This window comes from Corvus brachyrhynchos, unplaced genomic scaffold (genome assembly GCF_000691975.1).
Source record: "Corvus brachyrhynchos isolate BGI_N302 unplaced genomic scaffold, ASM69197v1 scaffold32, whole genome shotgun sequence".
In the NCBI taxonomy this organism is placed as follows: domain Eukaryota; kingdom Metazoa; phylum Chordata; class Aves; order Passeriformes; family Corvidae; genus Corvus; species Corvus brachyrhynchos.
In genome coordinates, this window is record NW_008237919.1 from 2921605 (window position 1) to 2943927 (window position 22323).

The following is a 22323-nucleotide window of genomic DNA, read 5'->3' on the forward strand; positions in this document are numbered from 1 at the left end:
ATTGAGACAGGCAGTTTCATGGGGCTTTAGCTCCTATTGTGTTATTTGTTTCATGAGCTAAAGAGGATTTATTTAGGGATATGTTGTGAAGTTGGTCTGATAAACTTGTGTTCCCATTTCAGAATTAAAAAAGTTATCATTTTTCTAGGTGCAACACAGAGAGTGACTGGTATCAGATCCATGAAAATATCATTAAAAAGCTGAATGCGCGTTACAACTTGACAGGCTCCAATGCAGGTGAGTAATTTGCCACCTTTCTGTTTGCATTCTTAGGGGTTTCTTAGTTTGCAAATGAAGTAGCTCTATTTTAGAAGGACTAACATCTATGGAAGAAACATTTTTGCACATAGAGAAAAATAGTCAGATGAAAATGTACAATGCTGCTGTTCATGTGCACATTTAAAAATAAAAAGTCACTGAACTTTCGTCAAGGAACTATTTAATGTAAACTTTTATTCTGAGGAGTTTGCTGGAGTTCAGTTCTGGAGCTGATCAAATTATTGATCTGTATTGCTTGACATTTCTGCTTCACATTTTCATCAGGAATATAAAATTTGCGATTGACATTACTGTCGTGTTTTAGGAACGGTATTCCCCAATTTAGTACTCACACTAAAAAGAAAACCACAAGCCACTCTTCTCCCCCCGCAGGTGGGATATACAGAAAGGCAGAGATCCTGGGATGACAACTTACTGTAAAGAGCAATGAGATAAGAAAAAGAAACAGCAGCAACATTAATAACAAAAGTGTACAAAAGAGGGTGATTCACATGCAAAATGTGAATGGGCAACAGTCAGCAATGGTGGATGAGTTTGCCCCTCCCTCCAGGCTTTTTCTTGACCTGAAGCCGCACCACTCCTTCCTGGAAGCCAGAGTTCCTTGGTTCCACAGCATCGATGATGTAGCTGGTATAGAATAGCAACCTAGACACGCCCACAGGGCTCCAGGCTTCACCCCCTCGTGGCTGAGGCCAGAACAAGTATATATTAAACTTCAGAAAAAAATGAATGTGCAGTCTGCATTCTTACTGGTAGCTTTGAATTCCAGCTGAGCAAGATGCAGAGTTGTAATTTAAGAACTTGCCAGTAGTCCTCCGCAGTCAGCTGTATGTTACTGGAACTGTCACTGAAATAAATTTGTGTGTGAAACTTAAGGAAACAAAGCACAACTGAGCTTTGTTATTATGAGATGGTGGTTTGACTCACAGAAGATGTTGAATTTGCATTTTTTGTTTTCTTTTTTAATATCAACTTGCTAACTTTTTCTGAATTCTGTAATTCAAAGATGGAGTCAAACTTGAAATGAAACCTGAAATGGAGGCTTATGAGTCTATTGTCCCTATATTCAAATGTTGGTTTTCCCTGTGAAATGTTGATTAGTTGAAATATGACTATAGAAAAATCTCATTTTGAAGGTTCCAGTATATTGTATTTGTAATGGCTTTCATGTAGTAGGCCTCATGCTTCTTTACCTAACTATATATTGCAGGCTTCTTTAACTTGATTTCAAGCATAATGTTTATTTTGAAAATGTATGTTTAACAATCTTTAGTGGACAACCAAGAAGCACATAAAACCTCATGTTATTTATCAAGACTGAAGTTATATATTTAACCATTTCTAATTCTATTATTTTCTCATATAACATGGCCATATATATATATTTAAGGTTTAGAATATCATAGATCTTATTGGACAAGAAATATAAAAATCATGTACTGCAAATAGAAGAGTACATTACTGAGTAAGTTTAATGTTTAAACATTAACATGCTTCTTAAATATGTTAATGATATTCATCAAGAAGAAACTTATTCTTGGTTGTTCTGACTGTCCATGCAATATATGCTTACTCTGTGATACATTGCTAATCTTATTTTTCTCTCATGAAATGTCATAGTTAAATGTGCAGTTCTTAGGAGACATTGGATAAATTTGAATACTCTTAATTATGTGAATATTCAACATGAAAGACATTGCACATTAATTTTTTCTCAGGGGTTGCAGGGGGCTGGAAACTAAAGGTAAATGGAAGATTAGTTACATTTTGAAAAAGTTTGTCAGAGTAGGGGAGGCAGAGAGGGAAGATCAGCACAGAATTCCAGTAGTGGATGTGAAGGTTGGAGAGAGAAGGAGGAAGTGAGCAGTAATGCTACTTAGAGTACCAAGCAACTGAAAGATAAACTATAGAAGGCTATTTATATCACACACACGAAATTCATTCTCCTGTGACTCCTTAGCAGCCTTAAAAAGCACTTGCAAGGTTTTAGCAATATGTTCGGATACTTCTGCTGACACCTCATGGAAAATATTGTTGTTACACTACTTCTTATTTTTCATTTGCTGTCTTTTTCTGTGATAGTGTTGAGTGGCTGGTTCTGAAGCCTCATCAGCTTTGGCTATCACCTTGTTGTTGTCAAAAAAGGATAACACCTTGCATTATAGGAGAGAGAGAGGTCTTTTCTCTCCTTTAGGAACTGTTGTAGGTATGAGCCAGATGTAGGAAAACTTGATTTTTTTGGTTTATATCACACTTGTCCTTTTCAAATCACCTTGAACATTTAAAAAAAGACTTAGAAAGGAAGCATGGTAAAAATAACAAACAGCAAAGATGCTTCAGACTGTTGTTTATTCTCTAGGCTTGTTCCCTCTTCATATTCCTTTACAGTTTCTTTCAAGTCAGGAGATTTTACAAAGTCTTTAGTTTACACAAATTGTTGTGTCCCCCTGCTAAAATAGTTTATCAGATAGTTCATAATATTCTTCAGGAAAAAAAAAAAATCTTTCAGTTTTTGGGGCAATCTAAAAAGGAACTCAAAATGTACTTTGAGTGTCCTGCTTTAAAATGCATAGTGACAGACTATAGCATTTGTATTTGCCACTCAACCCCCCACTCCCAAACACCTACTTTTTCTGCTTCAACTCATGATGGTTCTTAAGTATAGAGTCCTCTTGCATCTTTTTCTCAACTTGTGTCTAAAAAGGATCAAATAAAGGCAAATGACTTTTGCTTCTTAATAAAGCCCAGAAAGGAGCAGGGGACAGATGTTCATCCCCTTTCCTCTTCTTGGTGGTGCAGGAATGGAAAGACACACTCTCATGGAAAATTTAGTATCCTTTGCTGAAGTGAGAACTGGAATATGTTTTCTGCATGAATTTCCAATCTAACAGAGAGTGGAGTAGCAGGTAATGGATGCAATTCCCATTCACCACTGGTCTTTGCAGCTGGTGTGAGGTATCACATTACTAGAAAACACCTGGTTCCCTATTGTAGGAGATCAAACCATTATTGCAAAGGCCAAATTGTACAACATTTGCTGCATTCAGTAGCATTGTTATTTCTTACACTGAGTTTATGGTATTTGTGGAATGTCATTATTAAACAAACCAGGCTTTAATAATTTCTGGAGCAGAGCTGGCTGTAAAATCTATTTTTTGCATAATATTTTTTTCTTAGAATTAGAAGCTGATTACTTTGTTTTAAAATGCAAAAAGCAGTGGAAAAAATAATATTCCTGCATGTACGTCACACTTAATTGCATCAGTTTTATGAGGAGAATAGCACATTTCTATTTTTGTATCTGTAGAATCAGAGATCTGATTTGGAAAAGGATTTTCAGTCAGTCTTCCATGTCCCAGATGAGCATGCTAATTGCTTGGCTTCTCCAACTTCCCCGCAGCAACTATTCAACTTCGTATATGAGCTGAAAATATTCATGGTGCCATGGGGAAAGTGGAAGTGGCTCTAAAGCCTTCTGAGTAGAGCATGATTTTCTTAAGTGTGATCTGTATTCATGTCCTCTTACCAAATCCTACAGAGGAGAAAGCCTGGATCTCATGTTATGTACGAATATTCTCCCCAATGGGTTACCTGATAAAAATAATATTTAAATATTGATGAAATGCACTACAAATTTGTTTTTCTTAACGTTCCTATGAAAAGAAAGACTGAATAACTTACTTTTAAGGGTTTGCAAGACATTCTGTTTTGCTCTGCTTTTTCCATTAGGCTCTGAATAGTCTCAAGTGTAAGCTTCTCTGTAAATGCCGATTAGGATTTCCTTATAAGAAGTCTTGAAAAGTTGCATGTGCCTGATGCAGTAATTCTTGGGAGCTGAGAAAAGGATACGTGTGCTTTTCAGTTGTGACAGCAAAGGAGGTGAAAATCCTTTCATGTTCTATAGAGATTAAATTACTGATATAAGAAATTATAAACACATCTAGCTGCTTTGTAGCTTTGAACTCTTGTGTGGATTCCATGAAAATAACTAATGAGATGGGAAAGTCTTTCCCTGTGCCGTTATCTTGGAATGTTCTGATGAACTATACGAGTGATGTAACCTAATTGCATTTTTACTGAATGCAGTGTAATGTATTCTGTGGTAGCAATGCCAAACTTTGCAACTCCACTGGAAACACTTTTAATTATACATTAATTTATGTGAGTGCTTGAAACTAGAATGCCCCGACTGAAGCATGGAGGACTTGAAACCCATGTGTTGACAGATATTTGCTAACAATATCATGAGGAAAGACAATCTGTCATCTTAAGGAGGAAAGTTATTCATCAGATCATACAGTAAGTTAGGCTGGAAGGGTCCTCAGGGATTTGTGGTCCAACAACAACTGAAAGAGAAACCAACCTCAAAGTGAGATCTAACATTTTTGAAGTTCAGTGAGGTTGCTCATTCAGAGGCAAATACTTTAAATTTTAATTCAACCAATCTAAAGTAAGTTTCATAAAACATCCTTTGGTTTAGGGAACTATTTTCACCTCATATGTGGGACTTTTTTCCCTCAGTATACCTGTCAGTTGCCACTAAGTCAGTCTGGCTCAGTGGTAATATAAGGCTTGGTCAGAAAAGACGTGAGGTAGATGAGCCCAGTGCATGAACTCATCTGACAAGATGCAAGTTCTGAGACAAGTATGGCAATGGAGATGGTTAGAAACAGTGATATGGGCTTTGGGGTCTTCTCCTGCCTATTTACCTGGGTTGAGCAGCCCCTTGGCACTCTAATGATATCCTTTCTCCATGGTTACTGTCAAACACTGAGAAATTTAAAGAAACGTATACTGGGTCTGTTTGATTTCCCATTTCACATAAAGTAAGCTTTGGCTTACAAATTCCTTGATGTGGAGCAGGAAGCCTGTTAGAGTCACTGTTTACCTTGCAGGGGAGAAACTGCAGAGGCCCCTTAATCTAGGAGCATAATTTTTTCACACTTGTAAAATGAAAAGCTACAAGAGATCAAATGCAGCAGGGAATCGGTAGCTCAGTATAAGTTTACAATATTTCTGGGAATAGAGCTGTGGTAACTGAAAGTCTTTTCTAGACACCCGAAGAAATGTGACTATGTTTGCATGAGACTACCCCAGCAGTTCACAGCGTTACCACACTCAGAGTTGTTGCAATGAGATCTTTTTCCTGTGAATCAGCGCAAGAAACGTCAGATGGGAAACTGAATGTGTATCCCTGCTAGAGACAGCTATGAGTTTTAGCCAAAAAGAAAGCATAGGCTTACAGTGGAGAATTGACTGGAGCAGTGACTGGGAAACAGTGAGGAGGAATGGTAGCAGGAGCAGTAACATGAACTTGACAAAGAAGGTAAAACAGAATGAAGTACATAACTCTTAGGTAACTCCTGGGCATATAATTAATCACAGAAAAGTTTTCCGATGTTTGTATTTTATCTACAGGGTTCTCAGGTGTCAGCGTTGCTTTGAAATGTATTTTTTATCTTCACATCACTAACATTTAAATAGCAAGTGCATTGCTTAGTTACTCTAGTTCTAGGACAAGTTATAAATCTGTCATTTTTAATCTTTGTTTTGTGACAAGGAGATTATGTGTATTCCAGTTTGATGTGTTTAAGAACTAGTTGTCACTGAAGGCTGCTGTTTAAAATACCTTTAAAATAGGAATACTGCTCATGTATGCTTCACTAAGTATACAGCTAATTAAGGCATTATTTTTTGTTCTCAAAAAATGCTAAAGCCAAAAAATTAGGCATATAAAGAATTTTGCACATGAAGCGTTGTTCCAAGATCATTCGGCCCTGAAGAGATAAGGGTGTAATGGAGTTAAATTCATGTTGTTCTCTTCAGTGTTGCTAAAAGATTTGTTTTTAGAGAAGAATGAAAAATGTGCCATGGTGATACTGTCAGGGGCATCTTACATTCAGTAGAAACTATGACTGGTTGTTCGAGTCAGTACTGCAATTATAGAATCATAGAATGGTTTAGGTTGGAAAAGACTCTTAAGATCATTGAGTCCAACCATTAACCCAGCACTGCCAAGTAGGTCTTGTAAATATCTCCAGGGATAGTGACTCAAGCACTTCTCTGGACAGCCTTTTCCATGCTTGACAACCCTTTTCATGAAGAATTTTTTCCTAATACCCAATCTAAAGCTCCCCTGGTACAACTGGAGGCAGTTTCCTCTTACTGCTTGTAACTTGAGAGTAGAGACAGAGCCCCACCTCCCTGCAACCTCCTTTCAGGTAGTTGTAGAGAGTGATAAGGTCTCCCCTCAGCTTCCTTTTCTCCAGGTTAAACAACTCCAGCTCCCTCAGCTGCTCCTCATAAAAATTGTGCTCCAGACCCTTAACAAACTCTGTTGCCCTTCTCTGGACATACTCCAGCACCTCAATTTTCTTCCTGTAGTGAAGAGCCCAAAACTGAGCACAGTATTTGAGGTGTGGCCTCACCAATGCCAAGGACAGGGGAACAATCACTACCCTGGTCCTGCTGGACACACTGTTGCTGTACGTGATTCAAGTGGCACCCAATTTAAACCCAGAAATTCCTAACTAAGGCGGCATAAGCTAAGGCTACATAATAACAATAGCTGGTTCGTATTTCAATCTTGGAGTTGGGTTATGTTTTTATAAACCTTTTCCAAAAATTTGTTCTACTTGTTGGGAGTATTGATTTTCCTTGTTTTATCTACTAAAAAAATAAAAACTCATAACACTATTTCAAATAATGAATTATAGAATATATATGCATGATTTCAGTGCCTTCAAAGAATCTATTTACAAGTTCTTCACAATTGTTACCTAGGTTCTTATGTTGGTGGGGATTTGGTTTTTAACATTTTGTTCAGGCACCTGTTAAACATCTGTTTCCTTTGAAAAAAGATGCATAATTGGAATGCAAGTAGAAGGCACTGAATGATTTCAGTGCCTTCAAAGAATCTATTTACAAGTTCTTCACAATTGTTACCTAGGTTCTTATGTTGGTGGGGATTTGGTTTTTAACATTTTGTTCAGGCACCTGTTAAACATCTGTTTCCTTTGAAAAAAGATGCATAATTGGAATGCAAGTAGCTAAATTCCTAATACAATTCTGTTTGCATGAAGTGCTACACTTCATGAAGGAGAAAATGTGTTTCCTTGGAACCTTTTGTCTGTTATTTGCACTAGAAGCAATATAAAACACTTAAATTCTCAAAATGGTGTATTTTGCGCACTCCATAATATTCTAGCTAACCATCCTGTTGGTAAAAATGTAATTTTAAAATGCAAGATGGTTCACCTTTGCAATATAACACTGTAGTGTGCAAATGGATGCTAATGTGCCCTGTGAATTGTTAATAGAAAAGGGCAGCCGTGGGCTTGCTAAGGTAAGAACTGGAGACATTATTTCTGAAATCTATTGTCTTTATATGGAAGTTAGGCTAGGTGCTTATAATATTAATTTAGCCTTTTGAGGAAATACTTGAGGTTCTACCATCTACCCTGTAAAGAAATTCCAAGCTTGCTTTCCTATGACAGTTAAATGTAATTTGCATTTAAGTGTTTATGTTCCATTTGAAGAAGAAAATATCCCTACTTTTTACACTTGAGGGCATTTCTGACAAAAGTCTTGGGTACAGGAGCTCTGAGAAAGCTGTCACAATGTTGCAATGGCATTCATGCATTCTTTTTTTACTGAGCTAAGCCCCAGAATTAAAGCTGAGGAAAAGAAGAGTTTGGAGTTTCCTTTGATAATTCAAATTAATCAGAATGAAGTCTTCAAAAAGGCCATCAAGGACAGAATCTACCTCTCCTTTTTAATCTGTCTATTCCCAGACTGTAATTTGTGGGATTTTCTACATAGAGTTTTTCTGTGGCCAAGATTTATACAATTATTTGTCCCAGATCATGTTAAATCAATAAATCATTTGTTTGCCAATAACATTGTGAAAATCTACTGGTTTTACCTTTGCACTTAAAATGCTACTGGAAATGGGAACACCTGTGAACCTTCAGAAAACCTTTAACACCTTTAGGCAGCTTTATTTGGACACATGCCTCATTTTATTACCTTTCTTAAAATAAAAACAGTGCTGAATAACATTCTGTCTGAGGTTTGTATTTTTTTCTTCTATCAGCTTCCTGAGCAGCTGCTGGGTATTTTCTTCTTAATATGATCTAGGATTCTCTGCTGCCAGTAGATAGTAGCTGAATGTACATTCCTTCCCCTCCTCCCAGAAGCTCAAATGCAAATAAAGGGTCTATAAGCATAATGAACAGATGCCTTTTGTCATAACTATGTGCAGAAATCAATAATGCAGTACAAAAGCTGTTTGAAGGTAAAATGACAAATCTAACAAAAATCTGGGATGCTTATTCAGCAGCTTGTCAATTTTCTGCATTCTCTTTCATCTGAATGATAAAAATAATCTGTGTTGTGTTGAAATTTAGTACAAGTTAACAGTAAGAAATTTCATGTGCTTGCAAAAGAAATAAAAACATATCTATTTGCAGTCCCTTACAGAGTATTGTAGTAGTAGTTTCAAAACTGGGGTAAATAAGGAATAATAGCTAACACAAGAGGTTTTAATTACCACTAGGGAGGTAATTGAAGCTTTTTCTGAGGGAACAAAGATAGGCTACATACCTTATTAAAGAAAATGTGCCAGTCCTTCAGAGACTGGATAATCATTTTCATTGTTATGTTTTAGCTCCTAATGTTCTAGAAATGGAAAATGTATAGTTATGAAGTTTTGGATGGCTCCTAGCTTTTATAGATGGTGCAGTGGTCCTATCAACCACAGTCAGATGCAGTGTATGGTGGCATGTTGGAGATCTCTATTTGCTTTGTCTGTGAACAGCTGTCCCATCATAAAATGCTGGAATTTTTTTCTAAAGCTAATAATTTTGCTGTGTGCAGTCCCCCTGCTGTTGGCAGGGATACAACCCACTAGATCAGGTTGCCCAGAGCCCAATTTAACCTGGTCTAGAACACTTCCAGGAATGGGACATCCACAATTTCTCTAAGCATCTTTTTTCAGTGACTCACCACCCTCACCGTAAAGAATTTCCCCCTATTATGTAGTCTGTATCTCCTCTCTTTTAGTTTAAGGGTGATATGTTTAAACTTGTCAGTTCCTCTTCAGTCTACTTTGTTTTGCAATGTGCCTGAGGGAATCCCTCTTCAGCTGAATCTGCACCCTTCTGAAAATCTGAATGTGATGTGTCAGTATGTTTTAAATTATGTTACTTAATGCTCATTGATATTCTGGTAACTCGATTTATAATAAGCATATAAACTGTAGTCCGTTGTAAAATTAATAATTCCATCTTTTTTAAGTACCTTGTCCCCATGGTTTTTATTACAATTGCATGGTTCCTCAGTCATGATGGGTGTCTACTTTCTTTAGCAAGTGTATTGCATTTTCATAAACCCATGAATATGGGTTTTCTGGGGCTTGTAACTGGCCACAGGCTTTGTGTTTAGCTGCCAACAAGGTCCTCATTACCTATCTGGCTTTGGCTGGCTGGACTTCTCTTACCCTGCCTGGAGATTTGTTCTGACTTGTAAAAGCATATATCTAATGACAAAATAATAAATTTCATTTGCTTTATTATCGCTCTTACTTAGTTTTGTGCAGTTGTGTGGTGTAATCCACCTTGGTATATATGCTTTGTATTTAACAAATAGCTATAACATGTAGTTACTCTGTGTAGAGTTAACTAACTATAACCCTGGACTACAATGGAACACAGAAGAGTAAAGACATGTGACCATAAGTGACACCTTCAAAGTACTGGCATAGGATGATACTAGGGCCCCAGACCTGTAAACAGCTCACCAGTGGCCAATTATTGATCATCAGGTAGTGTGATCTTGAGAGCAGAATGAAACCACTTCTAGGGGAAACCTTTTCATTTACAGTATGTTCTCAACATCCTGAATGTAACAAATCATTGGGAATTCAGGCAACCTGTTCTGTAACGTGGGTATCCCACTTCAGCAGCAGTATGCCTCTTGTGATTTTAGGTCCTTAATGGAGGGTAGCCTGGGTTCCTTGCAAAATTAGTGGAGCTTTGAGAGAGCAATCTTAATGCTTACCTGGGAATCTTTCCATCATTTATGTAAAGTCTGTATGCTCCCAACTTCAGCATTTTTACCAGATTTACCAGTTCTACTTCCCTTCTTGTCAAATCCCTTTTATTTGGCAACCAGATCCTCAGTGACAAAACTGTTAACTTGAAGACTTGATTTTTGGAGGTCCTTCAGATTTCCTTCCCTGTGCATTCTTGCTTTGTTTCCATTCTGGTTGACTTTCATTCTTTCCTATTTACTGGCCTCTTTAGTAAGAGGCCAGTATATAACATTTTAAAGTAACTTTGCTATCTGTAATCCAGTGTTTTTCATTTTTCTGAAAAGCTGGGGAATGCATGCCATTTATATTCCAAAGATGTGTTTAAACTATAGGTAAAATGAATAACCCGTGTTTCAAGTGTGTTCACTGAGAGATTTCTTGGATGTATAAAGATGGCTCTTCACTTTCTAACAATGAATGCCATGAAATACACAGCTTTTTATCTTTCTTGCCTTGCATGAGCAAGTACTTCAAATCTTTGGCAGATAGCTTTTTTCTCAAGTTAAAATTGTTTAGCCATTGGTAAGGTTTTTTGACATTTGATTTTAGAGTTAAATAAAATTCTTCAAGGAAATCTGTGAAATTTGTACTGAAAGAAAATTGGACTTGGGGTCTTCAACCTTTGTTTAGAAAACACAATAACTTTACTCAACACCAGGCGGTGTAAAATATCTGATTAATGCTGTTGTGGTTCATGTGATCTGGAACAATAGCAAATGGGTTTTTTAGGTTTCCAAGGAAACAGTGCAATGGGGCCATATGAGGGCATGATTATACATGTGTATGTATAACAATTTCTTAAAATATGAAAGCAGCAAGATTGGAGGTGGGCTAAATATCCATATTTATAAGGGAGCTATACCCAGCCTAGTTCTTCCCGTACAGCAATAAAAAACCTTTCACCTGCTCTAATAGAGCCTGAACTTTACCTTTATGACTTTGTACCAAGCTTCTGTACCACCAGCTAGCCACAGTGTGGTTTGTTTTCTCACCTATCCCAATAATAATTGTCACTACTGCCTAAAGGTTGTTCACTGTATAGAACAAATTCCCCTACAAAAATAATTAATGTCCATTGCATTAAATACAGTCCTTAAAATAGAATCGACTTCACTGAATGCTTTTGCTTGTAAGATTTGTTTATGTACCCAGTTGGAGGTGTGTAGGCGAGCTGTTTTTCATGAGAAGGAAAGTTTGGTCAGAGTATCACGTTCTCTGGAGTTGCCAAAATAAGAAAATGTAAGTGTAGGTAAGAGGAAAAATATTAAAGTTGTCATGGTAATTAGATATCTGATCTGTAGTAGCTTGGACTGGCAGTACATAGTACAGATTTTTAAGGTCTGATTTTAGGAACTGCCAGACTTAAGTAAATTTATTCAGTTAAACAGTAACATGGTTGTAGGTAAAATGTCTTTCAAAGCTGAAAGGACTGATGACCTTGTTCCATTTTTGTTGTACATGTTATATGCTTCAGCTTAGTCTCAAGCTCATTATGACTCTTCTTCTGAGTTGTCTGTTTATCTCCAGTTGTTCAGTGTATATGAAGAGTTTGCTTTTATCTTCTCCTTGATCTGTATGTTGAAGGTCAGGCAAGACTAATCTTTACAGACTGTGTCATTCTGACACTTGCCTTGGTGATTATATTTGAAATAACCAAAAGGCATGCCTGTTGTTTTTGTTAATCTCAACTGTAATGGAGTATGCTCTTTGCAATTTGTTTGTATACTGCGCATGTAGTAGAAGAAGTTATGCTTCCTTGGTTCTAGAGGAATAAAAATTGGAAAATTATTATATGGCCATCCTTGCATTTTGCATGTCTTCTGGCAAACATAAGAAAGAGTATGATTGGTTAAATCTGTTGAATATTGAAAAAAAGACTGTAATTTCAGTCATTACGAAATTATGGTTCCTAAGTAAAGAGTACTGATTATGCTATATTGGCTTACTAGAATTTTTTTCTTCAGATTTTGGATGAATAAATTATATAACTTTGTATCAGGTTAACTGATGAACTGTGATGAGAGTTCTGCATTTCACCCATAGCTTGGGACCATTGTATGTGCACCTTTTCTTGCCTACCAATGAAGGCAGGATTGTATTGAAGGAAGTGAAATTTGAAATGGTAGCAAATACTGCTGATTGAGATGTCTCCAAACTGACCTCTTTCTAGTTCTCTTTTTAGAGAACATTAGTCCATCCCTATTGAGATAATTTTCATACATGTCATCATAGTTCAATTACATGTCAGTAATAATTTGCTAATCTTTTTCATGGGTAGTTGTTTCCAAGTGTTTATTGATTTTTGGATGTTGATACCCTTCCCAAATACATTTAAAAATTGAAGTGGGTTGGCTTGCTATTGCTAAACTTCCTCTGAATTTTCTGTTCTCGAGAATGCATATATACTTGCAAATATATACAATTTTTAAGAAGTACTGATAACAATAATCTGTTTGAATGTCTTTTTTTTCAATGTTTTTCTCTTCAATTTCAGGTTTGGCAGTTTCTCTTCAGTTGCTTCATGGAGACATAGAACAAATTAGGAGGGAGTATACATCCAGATTTACCCATGGAGTATCCATAACAAGGAAACTAGGTTTTTCCAATATTATAATGCCTGGTAAGTTAAAGAGAAAAATATCTCAATAAGCAGTAAAAGAAAGAACTAATGAGAAACTAATTGATTTTCAGATGGTTTTCAAATAAATACTGTATTCTGAAACTTCTTAAATAGTTCCAGAGACTTTTATGTTAGCATTTTTTCATAAAGGTAGATGAAAACTGTGTCCCAGTAGCCCCATTACATTATATTCTATAGTTACTATGCCAATGTCAAAAGGGCATATGGCTATAGCAGCCGTTTTTGAGAGGTAGAACCTCACTTTATTGAAGTGAAGATGACTGAATGCAAGACTGCTGAGCTCTGTGCAGGGAAGAAGGTAACCAGCAAAACATTTTGTTCATAGGAGCTGGTAGCTTTCTAAATAAAGACTCACAGAATTTCAGTGGTACTGTACAGCTTTTGTTTTCATTAAGGTTAGTGTCTCCAATACTGGAAATGACTGGAAATGGATAGTAATATAGCTGTAGAGACTTCATTTTGCTTATATTATACGAAAATATATGCAAATACCTAAACAGATGCTAAGGAAGGTAGAAAGATGGTGTCAGTAGGAAAGTGAAGAAGCAAATATAGGAAGATCGTGGAACAATTTATAGCTTCATCCTTGAAATGAAATTTTTTTAAAAGTTCAGTGGGTTGCTGGAAATTAGGAAGCAAATGTCTCTTTAAAGGAAAAGCATACTTTCAAGCAGACTAGTTTGGCATGATTATGGTGTTATGTCGTTGCTGAGAAATGTTGCAGGGAGGAGCTCACATCTTAGTTTCAGCTGAGTCCACGCATACAGTCTTGACTTTCTCAAATGTAAATCATCCTCATGACTTTCAGATTTTTAATAGAGACTATCATCTTCATATAAAGATCTGTTTTTGCATTTCTGTGGACCTAAATCAGAAGTAAACTAAGATTCTGAGGCACAAATAAATAAACTTTCATACTTCACTAATCAAGGAGGTCTTAAATAGGCATTTGAAACTCAGTAATGAGGCTCAGCTTTAGCTGTGAGCATGTATTTCTCTTGAACTTCTGCCTGAAAGTTGACAACTGAGAATTCACTCTGGTATGCTTACTGCCAATTAAACGTCCTTCTGCGTCCTAGATCAGCACTACTGGTCACTTAAAACGTGCACATAACACAAATTAATAACACAGTTTCAGCACTACAATGAAAATACTCTGCGGGTATGACTGCAGTATTTAGAATAATAAAATGCATAAGTCAGGTGCCATTTAATTTAAAGTTAGTTTATATATATGCCTAATGGAAGCAATTCCATTTAAATTTTATGGCTTATTAGCTAGGCTTTATTTGTTGTCTTACTGTTGGATTTGAAATTTGAATCAAATGGGTGTTGTGGGTAATATGGCAGATAACAGTGGAAGCAGTTTTACTGAGCGCACTGTAACTCCCATTAAGAATCATTTCTCCAGTTATCTATGATTTAGTGACCTGCTGCTCTGTGTTATCAGATTTGCTATGTTCTATAAATAGATCTTGTATCCCCTCATTTTCCAGCTGAGAAATAATGTGATGTACTAAACTGCAGAAAACATATTATAGCAGGGTACAGTGTAATCAGCTGCTGGAGGAGTTTCTTGACTCAGTTTTAAAGAATTATGCAGGTTCACTTTGTCACTGTTTTAGTTAAAAAAATAATATATGGGTTCTAGTATAGTGCCTTCTCAGTCCAATTGTATGCATGCATCAGTTTAAATAATGTACAGCTTCTATGTTTACTGGCATAGAAGGGATTTCTCCTAAAGAGAAATAATCATCTCAGTCTTGTAATGATGAGTTTCAAGGACTAACCAGAGCAATGTGCCCTAGGCCCTGAACTGCCCTCAGCAACCTAGCCTTTGAAATGCTTTATTATTTTTAAGCTCCCCTTTCATTTTGTTCCTCTTCTAGTGGTTTTTTTTTCCCACTGATAAATTAGAGAACTTCACATCTTTTGCCACCAGAAATGGTCATTAATTAGATCTTATTTTATATTTTTGTTGAAAGTGTGTTGCTGTGGCTAATTAGCACTTAGGTTAGTGTTGTGAACCAGACTCTCTTGAATTATTCAATAAGAAATACTTCATGCTGCTGAACTGCAGTATCTCTCCTATAAATGCCATATTTTAAGTCTCTCTCCTATTCTGGTGTATTTGAATGCTCTCTGACCTTTTTTTGTCATATCAATACTTTTCTCTGTGGAGGTTATGCTGTGAAAAGTAACTGGGATCATCATACGTGCCAAACCAGAACTGACGATAATAATGCATGTTTTTATAGAGTAATGATTTTTGTGTCACTGCAGCCTGGCAGGGTGAAGCCACAGAATACACTATCCAGGACTCTTGGAATTTCTTTGTGAAGAGCTCCAAGTGTTTTAGGAAATGAAGTAGATGGCTGGAAAAAAGTAGATGGCTATGATTCAAAAAGGCTGTGAAATTGGTAATTCACTTTATTCTAGCCAACAAAAGGACAGGCAGTGAAAGTGTCAACTTGTAAATATAATCAATATGCATTTTCTAGGTTTGACCAGGATTTCAGGGCAGACTCTATGCAACCACTGGTAATTTCTGTTCCGGCATTTTAGTGTGGTTGCAGATATACAGCCAATATTCTCAGGAAGCTTTGTATGACGTTGAAGGACAGCTGTGCTTGCACACTGAGTTTCTGTGTTCACCATTTCCTGACAACCACATCATTACTTAGTATATAAAATTTAGCATTTAATATTTACAAAGGTAGTATACTTTTGAGGAGCACTCTAAATTAAATTTACATACATAATAGGTAATGAAATGTGAAAACCCTTTTTCTATACATACTTTTACCAGCTTTTTAGTACTTTATGTAGTTCAGTCTTAGGGAATCTCTTTCCAAATTTGACTTAGAGCACCCGTATCAGTGCATAACTTCAGTGCTCATGTGTTACAGCACACATGCATGTATGTGCTCTTTGGCATCATTGTGGAAGATACTTCAATCTGTAAATAAGCCTGATCACTAGTATGTGTTGTCTGGAGTTTTTACAATTGGAATAAACCCTAGCACAGCTGTTTGTCTAAATGAGGACTTAACTGGCTTAACTAGCTGCCTGTTCTGCCTCTCAGTTGTAAACAGACTAAACTTTTGTGTGGTAAGCACACATATAGGTGCATGTCTTCCTTTGTTGTGCATTCCAGATCAGCACTGCATCTGCTTTCCTTCATTTAAGCTGTACTGTTCTTAACAGTGCTAAGTCTGTTACTGGTAGTTTACTGTTAGTTGTTGTTTTGACTGCTTGGTACAGTCAAAGACAAAATCCCTTCAGTGTGAGACATTAGCACATTGTCTTCCCGTAGAATACTTTTTTCACTAAGCAATTAATTAGGTCCAAGCCTTACTTCCTGGAATTTTACCTATGCAGCTTTGTCTATAGCAATAGTATAATTCTTACTTTAAGCAGCTATGGGTTTGATTTTGAAAGGCCCTGTGTCTTATAGAGGACAACAGCTCAAAATATCTTGGTCCATGAAATATACTTCAGTGTGTAAACAATTGGCCTGTTGGCTGACATCTCAAAAGACTTTCACAGGTGGATATCAGTTAGCAATAGCCATCCTTTTTTCAGCTTATGATCTGAACTGGTGCCATTACCACTGCTGACATTTGATTTAAGGATAAGAGTTAGTATTTCTTCCAGTCCATCCAAATTATTAAACTCTTATGATATTAGACGAGGTTAAAGAATTGGTGCATCGCTATGATGGTTCTACATTGACCCCTGTTTACCTTGTACATAAGCTTAGTGTAGTATCTATACTGGTATCTAGAGCTGAGCTAGTCAGTCCTGACTGGAGAAGTCTTGCCTTGTAACACTTAACTCGGAATTTTTTGGCCCTTTTCCAATTCTGTGATAAATTTTCACAAATAGCATTGCTAAAGACTCTACGTGAAGCTGCACTATTAATTTTTGTAGTGGAATTTTTATTCTCTCAAACTTATTTGTCCAAGATTAAAAGTTGTGTTTTGTTTCTCAACGTTGTCTTCTTTTTTTTCTTTTTTACAATTTCTGCTCATTTAGCAGATAGAATGAGGTGCGTGGGATATTGCTGCGCTCTTAAGTTTCCTACAAAAAGCTTTCACATGTTTAATTTAGGAAAAGTAACTGAATTTTTTTACCATCACATCTGCATTGCTTTACGTTTGTCACCTTTTAACTTCATTAGATGTCCTTTTGCTGTCCAGTTAAATCTCATCAGAATCCTTCAAAGGTGTTGAATATACTAATCATGCCTTCATCTGGATTATTAAAAGGTCTTTTCATGTGCAAGTACACACTCACCAACCTTTCTTACTGTTTTCAGAAGCTTTTTAAAATGAAACTAAAATCTTTCTTTTTATACAAATGGTCTCACAAAATGCTATCTTTGTGATAACATTCATTTTTCAATTATGTGATTTTTGACTAGAGGCATTCATTCTTTCAAAGCATAGAAAAAGAGTCTGGAGAGCAAAAATGTAAAGAAAGTTATGGAATGTTGTCTTCGTCATGGTAAGTGTCTGTATCTGCCAGTGAGCTTAGAGTTAGTAAGGAGCTGTTGATTCCAGGGGAAGAAGCCTGTGTCTGATAGACTTAAACATTTTTCTCCCTTGAGCAGTGGAGTGAATTTTTCCAAACTTCTTTATACTGTATGAAGTACAAACAGTTTAAATTTAAATTCTGCCACTGGATATATTAGTTGCACAAAATATTTTTAAGCAATATAGTGGTACAGAGACACCATTTCCACCTTGATTTTGACCTTTCACGAAACTGTAGTACTCAAGGGGGAATATCCTCTGCTTTTTAAATCCTATTTTAATACTTTTTTAAAACTTTAATCCTATCTGTTGAAGGAATTAACATTTCTACAAGTCACTGGAGAAAATGGATACAACATATTTGGTTAGACAAGTACAAGGAACTTGTATATTGTTTTCCTTCTCTTTTCCATCTCCTCTGTCTTACTTTCTTAGTTCATTAGAAATGGAAGGGAAAATAGAAGAAAACTATGGAAAGGGAACACAACCCATAATTTAACTGGACTTCCTTGATTTAAAATCTCTGGAAGTGAAGAATGGGGAAAAGAGTCTTCTGCAGTTTCTAGTATTTGAAGAATAAACTGGCTTTCTGTTGAGTATAGAATAAGTAGCAGTGACTCATGGGAAGTGCGTACAAGGATGGTTACAGCTTGGAAGTTTTTCTTTAATAAACCAGATAAGGAACACTAGCAAACTAACAAGTGAATGCTTTAGCTCTGTAAAAGTAAACAGTCTTTCAAAATTCTGTTGGAATTTTTTTTTTATTTTGTAGCTAGACAAAGTCAACAGGTCGAAGTTTTCTGTTAAAAAAGCTTGCAAGTCTTTTATTCCTCACTTGTTCAAAACAACTTGTTTTACATCTCACTGTTAAAGGAATAGAAAGAAAGTCACAGAACAATTGAGTATTATGTGGTAGATCTACAATTCATTTGAAGTCTGAAAGTGTTTCAGTTTGAGAATTCCTTGTAAAGGGCATTTTATTTGCTTAATCAGATGTTTTCTGGCGAATGTTCCTTAGAGTTTGTTGAAAGTTTTTGCAGTAAAGCTGAAAATGCAGATAATGTTTTATTAAAGAACAAAAGTAAAGTAACTGCAGAAAGTACTAAAAAAAATCAGTTTATTAATCTCTGATTTAAATGCCCAAGTCTACTTAATCCAATAGTAAAAATGCAGTAGTGTTACCAGTGACCAATGCTCCCAAAATCCTAACATGTGCAGAGTTGTTTTAATGTTTCCCTCATATAAGCAAGAATACCAGTGATAATATATAAACTGCCAGCATATAAATAAATTAAGTCTTAAATTTTTCTGCACATCCCCTGTAATATACTTAAATACAGACACACAATGTGCCCCAAATAATTTTTTGTATAATTTGTATAACCCAGAAGGTCCCAGTTTCAGAGCTTTTCTTTGTATGTATATATTTAAGCACCAAGTAAAACATTTTCTCATTCTTGACTCATGTGTGAATATTACTCATAAATATTGTGAGTGTGTGCAAAATTTGCTTGGTTGTTTTTTGCCTCAGTAATGGAGAAGTCAAGGTATGCTCTGTGGGGAAAAAGCACTGAACAGACAGCTGACTGGTGGTTATCACAGTCTTTAAAACTCAAACACATTCACTGGCAACTTCAAGCATGTCAATGAGATTTGCCCCCCTTTTTGAAAGTGCTGAATATATTCCCTGATGAGCAGCCAGTCAGTGTTTCAGTATCTTCTAAAGTGCAAAACAAAAAGGAAATTGTTTCAGTAATGGGATTTTATTTCCTACAATGGTGAAATTCTTTGTGAAATGCAGCATGCATGTGTGTCTTCCTGAGCTGCTGTCCTTAAGAATGCCCTCCTCTCAGATAACATCCTTCCGTATTACAATTTTCACAAATGATCCTTGATTGCTTAACTTGAATTTTTAAAATTCATTTTTGTTTTTAAATTAAATGTGTAAGAAATCAGGAAGGGAAGGCAAGAGAACAGAATAGCAGAGTGAAGACGTGCTGGTCAAACTAAAGGGCAACAGGGAAATGCAGAAGCGGTTGAAAGTAAGACCAGGTGTCCTGGGAAGAGAATTGGGATGTTGCCCAGTTGTGTAGTGATTGGGTCAGGAAGGCCGAGGCAAAGCTGGAGCTGAAATCGACAAGGGAATGCAAAGAAAAGTAAGAACTTCTGTAGGTATTTCAGCCAGAAAAGATTAGAAAAGCATACTCCTGGCACACTGGTCTCAACAGATGAGAAGAAAAGGCTGAGGTACTCAGCAATCTTTTTGCCTCAGTCTTCACTGTAAGTCTCTCTTCCCAGCCTCTCAAATCAAAGGACCTCAGGGCAGGAACTGGAGGGAGCAAAGTTCCTCCCACTGTAGGAGAACAGTAACCACCTGAGGAATCCGAACATACTTAAGTCTATGTGACCTGGTAAGACGCAGCCCAGAGCCCTAAGGGAGTTGGCTGATGTAGTTGCCAAGCCACTCTCCATGATGTTTGAAAAGTCATGGCAGTAGTACCCAGTGATTGTAAAGAGGGAAACATTTCACCAATTTTTAAAAAAGAGTGGAAACACTGGAACAGGTTGCCCAGAGAGAGTGTAGATGTCCCATCCCTGGCAACATTTAAGGGCAGATTGGGCAGGGCTCTGAGCAACCTGCTCTAGTTGAAGATGTCCCAGCTCATTGCATGGAAGTTGGCCTATGAAATCATCAAAGTTCAACTGCCAGAAAGGGATAAGCAAGAGTTAGGTATTGCTGTAGTATTCCAGGACTTCATCTCTTCTCCCCAGACCCAACTCCAAATGTATGTATCAGCATGGATGCCGTAGAACATCCTAGGTGCTAAAAGGCATAACATGGATTGACTTGAAGGATAGCGGGAAAGGTGTACTAAGGTTCCTTAGCGCCCTCTCCTCAAGTCAAAATCACCTTCTGCGTGGTTTTTTTTTTTGTTTGGTTTTTTTACATCCTCCCGCTGGCAGTTGCTACACAGCTCTTTTCCCATTCTACAAAGTATTCTAAGGATCTTTTCTCTAAAATGTTTTTCATGACAAGATTTACATTCTGGGTTAATACCATTTTGTCTGTGCCACAGCTAGAGATTTTCAGTCCCTACAACTGAAATTGTTTTAAGAGCTGTTCAAGTTATGTTTGGAGTATAAAACATCTCATTAGCTTGTATTTTACAGAGATGTAAATGAACAGGAACTTCCTCTAAACAAGATGATGTTTTTTGCTCTTTTGCAATTCATCGTTCTAAAGGACCTACAATTCTGAGCAAAGCTTTCAAAAAAGCAGTTCCTAACAAAGGCTCCTAGTGAGTTCTGTATAATTATTTTTAAATTAGTGGCTGCTGTCAGGACAGCAGTAACTATCAGAGATGCTTGTTCAAAACAGTCATGCTGTGTTTTGTTACACTAGTAAATAAATCAAAATTTATTTCACTTGAAAGCTTTTGAGGATAACTGGCAAACTAAACTCTTGTTTCTAACAAAGACTCTACCTTTGATCTTTGACAGTTATCTTCTGCTTGAAAACCTTGTTTCGTATTAATATGCTACAAGAAATTCTGCAGTTCTAAATATGTTTGAAATATGAGAAAAGTCTTGTTATAATGTATGTGTTGCAGTTGCAACTCACGGCTTCTTCAGTGTAAGTTTAAAAAGAATTTTGTGATGAAGGATCATTGCTTTGATGCTTAGGTTAGGTGCAAATTTTCTATAAAAACAACAGTACAAATGATACATTCATGCAAATGTTCTCCTGACACTTGTAGTGATCTGACCTTCTCCTTACTAGTGATTACCTGTGTTGTTCCTATCATCTGAGGTTCAGTGGGAGCAGTTAAGCCTCTCTGAGCTGGGGTCAGCTTACATGTAGGTCCAACTTGGGAGCAGCAGGAGACCAGTGCTTGTACACAGGTCCGTGATAGTGATGATCCAACCTATGAAGGAAAGGGAGCCTGCAGAGCCATCCCATAATGAAACTACAGTGGACGTAATAGGCCCCCTGAGCACTCTTTGTCATCTCCAGCCTGGAAATTACTCGTGGCTCTTTTCTCTCTACTGGGTATTTAATATTTGTGGTTTATAGTTGGCGGGTTGAGGAAGGCTGACCCCCATTAACTGTGTCCTCCAGCAGTCTGTCTTGTGGTTGGTTGTGAATTTAATTGGCCTTTCCTCTTGCTCCTTATATTAGACTTTTGCACGTAATTGATACTGGTCAGGTCTGTGTCCCCTGCTCCCATTCTGCCTTTTTACAATTCATTGGTAGTTGGATTGAAGTCATGAAGCTTTTGCTTCTTTGTAGGTCAGAATTCTTGAGATGTAATGTACCAGCTTAGCACCTACAGCTGGGGCAAGGAGGATTTGGAGTTCTTCCTCTCCTAGCCCATAGAAAGTGCTTTCAAGGTATTTTTGCCAGGTCAAAGCTGCAATGAATTGACAGGACCATATGAAAAGTCAGGTACTGCCAATGCTGTACACATTTTGATTTAGCAACCCAGACATTTCAATTCAGCACCTTCCACTTACAATTAAATTCACATACCAGAGTGGCTGTTGATGCAGAATGTGCACTGAAAGCTTGTGCTGTTGCAGTGGGGATCCTGCAACATGCATATACCAAACCAGGAGTCCCGTGGAAAGGAAATATATATGGACAGACAGATTCTTGCTAGATGTTTCAGAGATGTTTATTTCTCCAGCCGCATGGCCGGAGCTCTGCCAAGGAACTGTTCCAGTCACGGGACCAAGGGTCCTTCTGCCCGCGCAGGGAACACAAACCAACC

General features: G+C 37.0%; 1 protein-coding gene across 1 annotated transcript in view; it reads left to right on the forward strand.

The window, feature by feature from the left end:
* DOCK4 (dedicator of cytokinesis 4) overlaps window positions 1-22323 on the forward strand; it is a 149224-nt gene that overhangs the window by 31232 nt on the left and 95669 nt on the right. Inside the window, 2 exon segments of the mRNA XM_017733117.1 lie at window positions 149-237; window positions 12867-12992. Coding sequence (XP_017588606.1) covers window positions 149-237; window positions 12867-12992 — 215 coding nt within the window.